We start from the raw sequence: 14,321 nt of genomic DNA, 5'->3' as shown, positions 1-14,321 counted from the left end.
ACACCACAGCTCGTATGTCTTCATTCACAAACGCAAATGTGTGTTTTACCAAAATGTGCGAGGAATGTCTGACAACATTGTGTTGACAGAAGTATTTTGCCAATTTATTTCTCTCTTCCTGGTTGCATGAAACATTGTTTTTGGCTTAGTTTCCCAAACCACAGCCCTGTCTATGTTAAGGCAATTTGAACCAGTATAACTGTTAATATAGTTAGCGTGGTGCCACGCCCCTAAGGTATATACACTATCTCCACTCAATGGAAACTCCACTTTGCACCGATGTACATTAGGCATATGCATCAGTGTGACTACCCTGGTTCAGATTTTCTTAATGTGGACAGGACCTATAGTACTGTATAGCCCGTGCAAGAAAATATAGTGGCTTCAAAATCCACAAGTAAAAGCTAATTCTCCACAGCCAGTGTGGCCAGATTGTACACGTATCTACACTGACTCCCATTTGAAGTCTTTCCTGAGTGTAGGATTGAGATTCTGTTATTCATGGGATAGGTTCTGGGGAATCAATCTGTCTGATATGTTTAGAGTTAATTCTTTAGAGAGCATCCATAAAGATTGACACACTGATATCAATGATGGTACATAATAAAGATAGGAAAGAATACAGGCAAGAAAATTACCCTTTAACAGAAGCTATTGCAAAAGTTAAATTCACTATCAGAATGTTCTAGGGTCATAAATTCTTCCCATTTGGTCACTAAACCCCATATATTTTTTTTATCTCTATTTATTATAACTGTCATTGCTAAAAAAACATGCTACAACTTCCATTGCTTCATTCCTGTTCCTTTTGTTAAAGTCTGGTTGTTTTTCCTAATGAATTATTTAGAAACATCCTAAGCTTTCAAAAACATATTGCAGTATGATGTAGCAAGAATGGTACTGTTCAGAGGCTTGGGGAGTTTGAGTCCCTACCCCCAACAAATTGTAACTCATAATTCATGTGAGGTACTGGTCCGAAACACTGATGTGCATCCAGCACTATGTGTGCAGGTTACTGCCATATCTTTTAAGATATCTATATATACATTTCAGTGCTTGATTGTGACAGCTGCAGAATCACTGAGTTTAACTTGTTAAAAGCTTTGGTCTGAGACTAACATGTTGTTTTAATCCTATCTGAATTATTTAACATCTTGAAGAACTGAATATCTATAAATTAGTTCATTTGATTCAGAAACATATTGTGTTTATTTATATTCATTCCGTTGACTGAAAGGATACTTTCTGCTTCTGTCAAAAGAATAGCCTTGTTTTCAGTTTTCAGGAAAAACTTTTAGTTCCATATTAACAGAAATATGACTGATATTTTTCTAAAATACTTTTAAAAAAAGTTTTAACTTGCATGTTTCTTACAGAAGTTTGTATATGTACATATAAACTTGCTGTCACTGAACTGAAATTCTGGATTTTGTTTCAGCGCAATCTAGTTCCTACGGATGAGATTACTGTATATTACAGATCACATCCTGAAGGTGACTACCTGGATTCTGTTATTAAGGAGCATACGGATTTCATTTTTGCAACAATAAAGGCTGCCCTGAAGCCATACCCTGTGCCTACTTCAAGAGAAGTGCTCATTCAAGAGAAAACCCAAGTAAGAATGATACATTGAACTACATGCTTGAAAGTATTTTTTGTTCAGATTAAACTGAATGATACATTGGACTACAGATGATGGCCTACATGTTGACATTCCGTGTTTGTTTTATCAGATGGCTGTAACCATTTCAGACCTGCAGATTGCCATAGCTAGCATTTTAAGTACAAAATATCAAGGGGCTCTGCTTGGGTGTTCAGTATCTTTAAAAATCAGGCCACTTAGGGTGTATCTACAGTGCAGTAAAACATCTGTAGCTGGCTGAGTCAGCTGACCTGGGCTGTGGGTCTAAAATTGCAGTGCAGACGTTTCGGCTCAGGCTCCAGAGCTATGAATAAAAACTGGGTAATAATGATTTCTTCAGGCCTTATAGAGGATCTTATGCCACAGTACTCTACTTTAACTGAAGTTACCCAAACAGTTCAGTTTAAACAAAGCACTGGATTAGCTTTGATTTAAATAAAAGTTTATTCAACTACAGAGAGAGAGTTTAAGGGAGTACAAGTATAAGACATTAAAGTTGGAAATTATTACAAGAGAAATAAAAGAAAAAACGCTTTCTGGTAGTTAAAATTTAACAAGCTAGACTTTGTTCAAGGAAAAATCCTTACGACAGGTCCCCAGCAGCACTGTGTGACCAAATTCTCAAGTCAGGAACTTCCCCAAAGTTAAAGGGTTGATTCCTTTGTCGTCTTAAATGAGAGCAAGAGAGTAAGCTTGGGGTGTTTTTACCCCTCGCTTTTATAGTCCAGTCACCCTTTGACATGCATTTTCCTGAGCGTTACCCTTAGATAAAGTTCCTTCCTGATGTGAGGACAGAGATGGAGTCTCATGAAAGAGGTTCCATGTTGTTGCTTACTAAAATGCAGATCGATCTGTTCCTGGCCCCCTTCATTGCCAAAGAATGGCCACTTGACAAGTGATTGCTAACCAACTTTGACAGTTGTCTAGAGGCATCAGCTTGTCCTTTGTCTTTGAGAAACCAGTTTACCCCCTCTCCAGACTTGTCTGGTAAACACATTACGGTCATAATTTCAGCTAATGTTCATAACTCTTAATGCACATTTTGTATATACATTACACAAAAATATTGATGATCTGTGTGGTATTAGTTTTTAAATGATACCTCATTAGGCGTATTTTGCACAAAAATATTATAATAGAGTGTGAATCCAGGGGTATTTTGCCCTTGCATGTGTGATAAAGATGGTTTTACATTAAAATTAAGTCTAATTTTTATTAAGATCCTTTATAAGGCTTGAAAAAAACATTTTAACCCAGTTTTTAATGATAGTTTTGGAGTTTAGCCTTGCATGATAATACAGAGCACGAATTTGGTATCTTTTGCCAGGTGGCTTACATTTTTCAGCACCAAAGTCGAGCTGCTTCCTTTGCTTTAGTAGATATTTGGCCTCCTTCGCCCAAACCTTGTCTTGAGCATGCCTTTATCTCACTAGTCTGCTCAGAATTAAACAAGAGTGACAAGCCCACATGGCGGAAGAGTCTAGACATAAAATAACTTACTGATTTGATCTGCAGAATGATGTATGCCCTGGGAATATCTGAAAACGAAGAGGTAGATATTCGTGAATCATTTTTGACCCTGTACTGATACAGAAGGACATATTTGTTTTTCTTATGAATGAATTTGTAATGTCAGAAGAGTTTCAAACAAGGCGATCTCTTGTCTTTGTTCAACACAGTTAGTTATCCCTTGACAAAGGCATTGGGCAATATTTGACTTACAATTAGAGAACATGCTGATGTAAGAGTTGGTGAGAACACAGTAAAAGACTGAGAACCGGCAAGTAGTTTGTCATATTCCTGTTAGATATTTGCTTGTTTGTGATGAATATGGAGCTAGATGCTGCTTGACTGGAGATTTGACCTTAGAAAGTTGAGTCCAAATCTGAGCGCAAACACTAGAGAATGTAGGACAGCTGGAAATAGTGAATTTAGTGTGAATGAAATTGTATTCTTAGTAGACTATGTGCAGATGGTTTGTAAAAATGGGATGAATGAGGCACAATATTCTAAAATGCTTTCCATAAGATCTGATTTTCAAGGCCTCATGGATAGTCCATCTATTTGCTCAGACTTTTGCTTGAGGGTATGATTGTGGGGCACATTTGTGTTTACGGCATAACTGCGATGTTGAGTACTGTATTTAGCTTAATATTGGTCAACTTATTTTGTTGTTAGACTTTTGTGCATGTGCGAATATGAAAAACCAGAGAAACTTACCTATCCATCTAAAGAAGAAAAGATGTATCGTAGAATATCTAAGGATGAGCACGAGAGTATTTTTAAAATTTCTCTATGTGATGTTGAGAGGTGATCCTGGCAGAAAAGTGCTGGTTTCTTTGTAGATGTGCTGTGTTGAACATGTTCTGCAGATAGCAGAAAGAACAGTCAGCTATTTTTGAAATTAACAGCTAGTTAGTTACAGAGCACATGTGAGATGGTTATGTTGGGTAGTGCTCGTCATGTGAAGATGATGAAAAGAGATCAGACTACAAAAACTAAAGCATTTTAGCAGAGATAAAATTTTATATGGGAAAAATTGAGTGACTATTGCAAATGGTGAATGGGCCAATGGAAGCACACAACAAAATCTTGATCTTTGTTGAACTGAGTTTTGACAGCTGTTGTTGACTTAAAATCTACAGTCATGGTAGGTCACTCATAAACATTGGCTAAGAATTGATGCAAGTTTCAAATTTATACACTGAAAAAGCTATTTCATAGTAAACATTTAAAAAATGCAAACGTTTTAATAAAAGAAAAAATCAGAGTAATAAACAGACAATCTTTAACAAATGAATCACATTGAAGTTAATCTGTGTTTAGTTTTCCTTGATGTATGGATGTTCTATATATTTAAGTTGTTAATCTGTGTTTGGTTACCATTTACATTAGGGCTGTCAAGCGATTAAAAAGATTAATTGCGTGATCTTTTTAAGTGCGCGATCTTTTTAAGTGTGTGATTAAACAATAATAGAATACCATTATTTAAATATTTTTGGATGTTTTCTAAATTTTCAAATATATTGATTTCAATTACAACACAGAATACAAAGTGTACAGTGCTCACTTTATATTTATTTTTATTACAAATATTTGCACTGTGAAAAATACTATTTCTTTTGTTTTTTAATTCACCTCATACAGGTACTGTAGTACAATCTCCTTATCATGAAACTTGAACTTAGAAATATAGAATTATTTACAAAAAAACCCTGTATTCAAAAATAAAACAATGTAAAACTTTAGAGTCTACAAGTCCACTCAGTCCTACTTCTTGTTCAGATAAACAAGTTTGTTTACATTTGCAGAAGATAATGCTGCCTGCTTCTTGTTTACAATATCACTTGAAAGTGAGAACAGGCATTTCCATGGCACTGTTGTGGCTGGCATCGCAACATATTTACATGCCTAAAGCCTTACATGTCCCTTGATGCTTCAATTTCCTTTTCAGAGGACATGTGTCCATGATGATGATGGGTTCTGCTCGATAACAATCCAAAGCAGTGTGGACCAACACACGTTCATTTTCATTATCTGAGTCAGCTGCCACCAGCAGAGGGTTGATTTTCTTTTTTGGTGGTTTGGGTTCTGCAGTTTCTGCATCAGAGTGTTGCTCTTTTAAGACTTCTGAAAACATGCTCCTCACCTCGTCCCTCTCAGATTTTTGGAAGGCACTTTAGAACGCCTGTTCTCACTTTCAGGTGACATTGTAATTAAGAATGGGCAGCATTATGTCCCGTAAATGTAAACAAACTTGTTTTGCTTAGTGATTGGCTGAACAAGAAGTAGGACTTTTAACATAGTACTGTACCATATTTGCTTTTTTATTATTATTTTTTTTTTAATCTGATGCTGCCTGATTGCGTACTTCTGGTTCCAAGTTTGCTGTGTGGTTGAGTCAGTTTGTAACTCTGGTGTTCATAACACTTAAATTCTACTGTGTTTTCATTTTGCTGTAGGTGTTTGGTCATCTTAACTGTCAAATATCAATAACTACTTAAAAAAAAGTTGAAATCCTTTCATTGTAGAATGTGACCTTAAGGTGCATGGTGGTTATAGATGCATTATTAGTTTTGGTTTCACATTTTAAAATTTACTGTATATTAGAAAAAGTAATGTCAAAGTCTTCATGGTATTTTGGGGGTACAACTCATAATTTCTGAAAAAACATGAGGTTTTTTTTAAAGTAGTAAATGTTGGCTTCTTTTTATGTTGGTTTTTCAGTTTTGAGCCTTTCAGACCTGTGTTTTTGAGGTCTTCTCATCGACCACGAGGGCTAGAAACTTGAAAGTGTTTTTTTTTTTTTTTTTTTATTATTAAATGAATGTTGAGATTTGTGCATACTCAAATGAGTCCCAAACCTGCGGCTTTAAGAGAAACACCAAGTAACATAAGACTGGTGATAGTATCAAGAGAATTGGCAACACTGGGCCACAAGCAGTTGCTGCATTTTACATTGAGCAGAAAAATCCAGCTTCTAGCTAAAGGTAATGATTTTCTTCACACGAGGAGCATACCCACTGACATAGTTCTTCTGAGTGTGGAATTCTCATTATAGTCTCTGGAAGATTTTAAGGGGGAGGAAAAGTAGCTTAATTTCATTTAAATTTTTTTTTAAACCATGCTGCTCAACACTGAAAATTAAATAATCTCATGTGAATCCCAATGAAAACTAATTGCAAAGGGAATCTAGAAATTGGTAACACTCCAATGCTTTCTCCTTAGTTTAGATTTTGAACTCCAATCACAGTAATGATTTTATTTAGAGAAAAAAATATGGCTCCAATCTAGTCCCCATTAACATTTGTGAAGTTTCCTGCTTCTAGAGTACCTGGTGGTAAGGAGAGGTTGGAGACCTTTTATAAATTAAAGAGAAATTATTAGCTGTGCCCTAAATGAAAGAGTACCTTGGCATTCATTGCGTGTTAAAGCTTTTACTGTAGATGTGCACAACTGTATAGTACCTTTCTTTTCACAAGCTACTGCTCAGTGTGTGTGTGTGTGTGTGTGTGTGTGTGTGTGTGTGTGTGCAAATTCTGTTACACAAACTGCTACCTACCACAACCTGTATTCAGTATTCAATATTTTCAAATAATGTAGTTTTGTGCACAAAATATATCCCTAATTTATACCTATAGATATTTTTGTGCATACAGCAGTTAAGTGGATAAATACAGGTGTTAGCAAATCAGGTCCAATATGAATTTGAAACTATTTTATACATAGACTTTCTTGTGTGTTTGTTGAACTCCCTAAGTGCTTTTCATGTCAACACTGATATAGATTAAGGTTATATAACTTTAAAATGCTTAAAGTGGAAAAAGCAGATAAATTTTAAAGAACAAGGTGCATATAGATCCCCAAAGCACCTTGCAGATTAATTGAAAGCTAGCAGGTTGGTTTTTACCAAATTTATAAACAGTTGAGTGCAATTTGTTGTTAAGCCAACAGTTTTGTATGAACTTGAACTTCTATGCAGACTCAAGATGAAATCAAGCTTAACCTCTTTTTGTTGAAAGTATTTTGTTTGAACTAACCTCATTCCTTCTCTGATGTTCACACTGATCGTCAACTCTTTATGTAGGCCGTCAACCTCACGTCTCATAGCAAACTGTCTTCCAAAAGGCTTGTTCTAACAAATGGCAAAATTTAATATTCTTATTGTGAAAAATACTATGGGATGGACAAGTACATGATTCAGTGTATTGATTCTTTAATTGCTAATAGGAGAGTGCCATCCTCAAGAGCTCCTCCTCCTGCTTTCATGACTGACAGCCTCTAGACTCATGATGGACAAGAAGCCTCCCAGATGAATTTTGTTCCCTTCCTTGGGCCTCTAGTCATCTAATCAAAATGTTCCTCCTCAAAACGCATCCCTGTGCTTCTTAGCAGAAGGGCATTTAAGTTAGGCTCTCATACCTCCTATATTAGAACCCAGCTCTTTGAAAAGAGAAGCCACCATGTAAATAGTAGTTCCATGTTTGTCTCTATTTCCAGATTATATTTGTTTCCAAATAAAAGGAACTCTCCAGAGCATTCTGCATCAGCATTAATTTGAACACAGTTTGTGTTAAGAATTTAAAATGTCACCCAGCATGGCCATGCTATAGATCATAGATTATGAGAACAGCATTGTTCACAATGATGAAAACAATCCCAGTTGCAATACCTTGGATGATAATCCATCCTTTCAATCCAATTTCCTCCCAGGGAGAATCTACTTCTTGGCCTTCCCGATCTAATAACTGGACAATTGCTTGTTTAGCCTTATCCACGTCATTTGTTATTTGGATAAGGTGGGTTTCCTTTCAGGATACCAATTGTTTTAATTGTAATCCCAGAGAGGGAATATGTACCAAAAATGTTGGGGTATGTAGGATAGTCAAATCCAGATAGGAGGAATCAGATTCCAAAATAATTGTGTTTTCAAAGGCAGGAATAGGGGAAATTACTTGATTTCCAATTGAGGTAAACTGCTTAGGAGTAAAACAGAAGTTTGAATCTGTGACCTGACACACCAAGGAGCCATATAGGAAACTTTCCTGGTTCGTTACTATGCAAAATTGGCCATTTCCAGCATAAGTCACCCTCTCCATAGGTGTCTTCCATCTGGTTAGTTGGACCATACACTCTAACGATGATTGATTCTAGAGCTCTCCCTGCAGTCCACACAAGATAGTATTTGCCTCAAACACATTACATCTGCAGATATACTGAGGCCCTTTTTTAGAGCAACAGGCCATCTGCAGAACTTTCCATGTTTGGGTTGCAGTGTGATAGACTACCAAGGGAGGCACATTGAACGTTCCTTGTAGATGCTGTCTTCGAGGTGATCTATCGACTGTACTGCAGCAAACCGCTTATACACATCCTTGTCTGAGTCAAACACGGTTAAAGAGACTGTGAATGAAACATACAAGGATCGTGCTACAACACAGTTTTGAGAAGATAAACAACTGTCTCTGGATGTGGTGTCACAGACCCCATTTGTCTCAGAGTTTCAGTGGATACATGCAGACATGCATTCAAACATACAGATCTCTCCCCTTCAGGCCTTTCAAAACATTTAGGGCAATACCAATTTAATAATTACTCATCTTTGATTAGATTGGGGATCCTTCCCAATTCTAGGGATTGTAACGCCTCAGCGATAGTGTTAATAACATAGTCCCCATATGCAGAACAAATAATTTCCTTTCCTAATGATTGGTCCTTTTGCCAATCATTATTATGAGCAATTAGTTGGTTAATTTTGGATTGAGTGTCATTGAATAGTTGTGCTATGTCATGCATGTTATAAATAGTAAAACGTTCCTCTTATGATAGCCCTTTTATGCCTTGCAACATTGAATTCATCACTTGATTAGCTTCCTCTTGTAACACTTAATTTATGTGTTTGCGGATTTTCCAAACATCTATACGGTTCTACATTGACATCCCTGAACCAAATAGTCCTGCTATGGATCCCAGACCTCCCAGCGGGTTTAAGCTACGTTTTTGCCTGGAGGTATATGATTTTATTATCTACCCCCAACATTAATACGCCTCGTGCTTGTTTCTGATAACTTACAATCTTATCCACAAGGAGTACTGAGAAAAAGGAAGCTACTTTGGTATGTTTGAAGTATTCAAAGTCCCCTAGATGCCAGTTGGACAAGTTTAACACCACAGGAATATTCATAAATCGAATTTGATTAATTAATACACCAAACATGGGCGTTGTGGTGAGACCACTGGCTGGTCCTGGATTTGTTGCTGGACAAATCAATACATCACCAATGGTGTTGTCATAGTCATAGTCAGTTATTGGATTGCGGACCTTAAGTTCAAAAGTCATATCCAATATGTATTTCTTATCTCCCAATTTAGTTTGAAAGGTAGCTATGAGACAGACTTCATATAGCCCTTCATCTTCATATTCTACTTTGTGTAAAGTTAGACTTCCTTGGTTACAGAGGTTTCACAATTAGCCTTGTGTTTCCAATCCCCATAGGAAATTCCATGTCTGAGAGATGTGGAATTGGTTAATGTGAAGATATAGGTGTTACATCCTCCCCCCTTTGACTCCTCATCTAATGGCTGAATTTTTTTTCCAACCACTTGATGGCAGTGATGTCACCCCTGTTAATTGATACTTAAAGGTGACTTCTTCCCCTCTAATTCCTGTAATGTACTGGATTGGATGGTTGCTGAATTCAGGATGGAGATCCAAATTTACAATTTCTGGAAACTCATTTACGTGCAGTAGTTGAACAATTAATTTAGTATGGCTCTACCAAATGCAGTTATTAGGCAATGGTTGGAGAATTGTACAAATTCCTGCTCTATATCTGTCGGACATATATGTGGGTACATTATGTATTTTTAATATTGTATCATTAGTCCAGGAGGATAGTTTGGTGCGCCGTTTTATCGCTGTGACCAATTTTCCCTGATTTTGTTTGTATTGCCAACTTATGATTACCTTGTATCCTTTTGACTTTGAATCATGTGAAGGTGAAAAATCTAGTCTCCTCTTTCCAACTCCAAACAATATTCACCATCGCATCAACACTTACGATGTTTACAAGATGTGGGAATGAGTCCGTAGAGCCATTTTCCAGCAAATTGGCATATAGCTTTAAATTAAGTTCAGTGGTTCATTCAGTCTCTGTTGGTGGTGCGATACGTTTCAAATGTTCAAATACCTGAGTGTGGAGGCGTCGTTGGGTATTATGGTCCTGGGCAGTCTTGATTTTGGCTTAGTCCTACCCTCAGGGCAAAGATGAATGATCAGAAATCTCAATGTCCATTTCATGGCTGCAATCTTCTGAACTCTGATTATAGGGGGTTTTAGGAGATGATTCAGCTAGCTCCTGGGAAGCAAGCTGCTCCTGGGACCTAGATGATTGATATAGCTTTAACTGATTAGCATGGTAGATTTTATCTTTAGTACGCTTGCTTCCTGTTGCTCTAATCTTGTACACTGCTGAACTGAGTTTATCCATGATTCAGAAAGGTCCGATCCACCGATTATACAGCCTGTGCTTTGTAGGATAACAGCATTACTAGATCACCAACCTCGCAAGTAGTCTCTCTTTGGGTTTTATTGAAGTAGGCCTTAGCCTTGGATTTTGATTTCCCCAATTTTGCGGCTACCTGCAGATGGATCTGATTTAAATGTTCCTGCAGATTTTGTAGGTAGATATCCACACTCTGGCATGACCACTAGCGGGCAACCCAACTCTTGTCCTACAGTAAGACACAACGACTGATTAGCCGAATCAATAACGCATTCCTGCCTACCAAGGAAATCAGATCCCAACAGATTTACTTTTTGGGTCTGACAGTGTGAGCAACGCAAAGACATGGGTCTTGTGCAGGTGACCAATTTGTCCTTCGATAGGTTTAGATAGCATGGGCATAACTTGGTAATTTACAAATGTTAACATCTTTGTTTTCCCAGATGCCAAAACAGAGGATCTAGGATCCTTCACATGAATTATACTGATTGCTGCTCCGGTATCTACAACAAAATTTAGGTAGCAGCCCCCTACCACTAAAGATATCGTGGGTGTTCCACTTGCATCTCTTCCCAAAGAGGTTGTGATGCTCCTTGGGGCCGACTGATGTCATGCGACGTAATCTATGGGATGGATAGGGGGGTTGCCTTCAGGAACTTCCATCTCCAACTCCTCAGGGGTATCCGACCCTGCTTGAGAATAAGCCACCCAATCAGGAGGAGGGGTTGAGTCCATAGAGGCCACTGGTTGGTTTAAAGGATTTGGACGTTGATCTCCCAACACCAACTCATTCAGACGTGTCCAGAGTTCTCGGATATTCTGGCTGCACTGCCTTGAACATCGACACCACTGAGAGGTCCTCCTTCTGACAAGGCGGTGGGGATCTAGAACCCTGAGGATAAGAAGAGTTATGTGCAGCACCTGCAAAAAAAGGAACACTATCTCGAGGCCCTCTTTGAGGTCCAAATGCATACCCTTGTCGATTGTTTCGTGAATTGTAATTATTGGCCCTGCGCTGAGATTGAGGGGACCTAGGATTCATCCGGTTCTGCCCTTGAGGTGCTCCGGTAGGACCCTCAATCCTTACAATAGGAATAGACTGTGGCTCTTGTAGGGTTGTAACTGGGGCTCCACGTTGATCTGCTTTAGGGTTTCCCTGGATATGGCCCTTGGCCAGCAAATCCAGGGCCTCCTCCAGAGAGGTCCCATCATGGATAAGCATGTTAACCATTTCCCTTAAATAGGGAAGAGAATTATTAACCAACAAGCTAATATACTGTGTATCCTCTGTGTCCTCTTTTATGTGACTGTGCCAGGTTACACTTAACCAAAGATGAAATTGGTGGGGAGACTCATTTGGCTTTTGCTTCAAATTAGACAGGATAGCCACTCCAGCTTGTCCAGGATGCTGATTACACTCAAGCACGGCCACTCTTTCTGAAAAAGACTTTTCGCCCTTCCTAATCTCCGGGAGCAAAGTGCTCCATAAGGCTCGATTTACTGTAAGCTGTAAGATTTTAACCCAATCATCACTTGGCAAACCAAATATTTGTGTTGTTTCCTGAATCCACTGTGCCTATACTGCAACAGAAGAATCCTCCATCATTCCTACTTGTTTAGTTACCAAATCTATAATATTTTAATATCTATAACCATTGCTACGGGACAGTCAGGAGTTACTGGAGAGTTTGGTCAACTCTCACTGGAATCAGTATCTGAAGTATCTCCCCCAAAACCTTGAGGCCTTCTCCTACCCGAGTCAGTACTTCCTTCATCAGAACTGTCAGATATTTCCCGTGAGCGGAACCTGGGAAATATATGGTTAGTGTAGTGTTCTGGATAACTCTTATGTAAGGTACTCTCATACCATACTGACATTTCCACTGGTACACGTGGTGACGTTAACACGTACCATGGAGTGGGAGTTCCCAGGTATTCCATGAACCTGGGCGGTGCCGGTGACTGGCCTGGTTGGTAGGGCAAAGGACCGTCCCCCTCAGGGAATCCTGAAAACCTCCTAAACTGGATGGTGCTACCACATTAGGTGCGTGAATGACATCCCTAGGCTTCTCTCTCTCTCTCTCTCTCTCTCTCTCTCCTGAATCCTGGTGATTGTATCACACACATTAGATACCTGAACTACTTCTGATACAGCATGCTCCATTTCCTGCGCGATTTGAACCTCCAAAGGCACTTCTCCTGCTCTACTAAGAGCTGAGACAGTCTTTTCCTCAGAATCACCTTCTCTCTCTCCCTCTGCAACATCTACTTGCTTTTCTAAGATGATACTTTCTGGTTCACTTAACTCCTCCTCCTCAGGCACTATGGCCGGAGGACTTCCCTTTTCTGCTGGCACACTGGCTCCCATCACTTCACTGTCAACTTCCTCTTCTAACTCACCGGGTTGTTCCTCTGTGTTAGCGGCTTCAGAAGCCACCTCCACACTAGCTAGTTCTCTCGCTCTCTCTCTTGTCAATGGCCCCATGGGCCAATCAATTTCTGTTGGTTCCACTAACCCGATAGGGATAGGAACCGTTGCTGACTCATCTCCTGTCTCTCCTAGCTCCTTGGCCATAATCTGTGGGGGCTCTTCCTTATCTACAATCTCTGTCTGAACCCAGGTGCTTACAGTTACTCCTGTGGTCACTCCCATACACCTTGCCTTATCCTTTCTGAGTGAATCACAACTGCCTTCTAACTTTCTGATCGGATCCAATAACCGACCACGCTCTAGTTTATAACGTTCCAGTGACTTTAAACTGGCAGCTGCTCATTTCTGCCATCTGTACACTTCCTCACACAACTCACAGTCATGATGGTGACTCCGTTCTAACTTTCTTTCCAACTCTTTTCCTTTATAGAAAAGAGAAAACTGCTAGTCAGAGGCAGTGTATAACTGCTCCTTTAATTCCTGAATTTCCCTATCCTCCTTCCCTACAACTTTCTGTGCCTTATTGAGCAGCTCCATTTTTGCATTTAACTTCCGTCTTAAAAGACCACATGCTGTCAACAAAAACTCCATTGCAATCCCTTTCATTTCACTATCTTTTCTTTTCTTTCTCTCAGTTTCAGTTTCAAATATTCAACTCACGAGACCCCACGGGTTACTATGCCCGTAGAGAACTTTTCTATCTTTCCATTGCTCCAATCCTCCTCCAATTTCCCTGATGTATCTTTTGACAAAAATTTCCAAAGCTATATCGCAGGCAGCCTCCACAGGCTCTGCCGTCTTTCTCTCACTCATTTTTGCTTTTACACTGAATATACTTAACTTTAAAATAACAAGGAGGGAAACTTAACACTGTAACTTAACTCTAAATCTTAAATCTAAATTAAGAAATCTAAAGGCGCCTTACAAAACCAATAATAGTAATAAAAAATATACCCCAGACCGGTCCAACAATACTTTAAACAAGTTCCAAAAGAAAGAATGGAGATAGGATCCTTCTCTTCCCTTGATGGCCAATGTGTATTAGGAGATCAAGAGGTAAAACCCCTGGCGGTACCTACTGAACAGAGGGGCAAATACTGCTCAGAGATGGCTCAAGGGGGGCAATCCGGGGGAGTTGAGGGGACTACCAAGGGGGTAACTGGAACCGTATAAGTTCTGAGCTAACCACGTTAATCAACTCTGCCACCACCACGAGTGTGGGTCATTGGGCCCAATGCAATTG

At 39.0% G+C, this 14,321-nt stretch overlaps 1 protein-coding gene across 5 annotated transcripts in view; it reads left to right on the top strand.

Moving 5' to 3' along the window:
* Nucleotides 1-14,321, top strand: part of IARS1 (isoleucyl-tRNA synthetase 1) — a 239,037-nt gene that overhangs the window by 196,544 nt on the left and 28,172 nt on the right. For all 5 annotated transcript variants that reach the window (XM_054035752.1, XM_054035750.1, XM_054035749.1 and 2 more), the window contains one exon: nucleotides 1,439-1,615. In XM_054035752.1, the coding sequence (XP_053891727.1) occupies nucleotides 1,439-1,615 (177 nt within the window). The remainder of the gene's footprint in view (nucleotides 1-1,438; nucleotides 1,616-14,321) is intronic.

This window comes from Malaclemys terrapin, chromosome 7, assembly GCF_027887155.1.
Source record: "Malaclemys terrapin pileata isolate rMalTer1 chromosome 7, rMalTer1.hap1, whole genome shotgun sequence".
NCBI lineage: Eukaryota > Metazoa > Chordata > Testudines > Emydidae > Malaclemys > Malaclemys terrapin.
The sequence above is the reverse complement of the archived record's forward strand: the minus strand, read 5'-3'. Positions and strand labels throughout refer to the sequence as shown.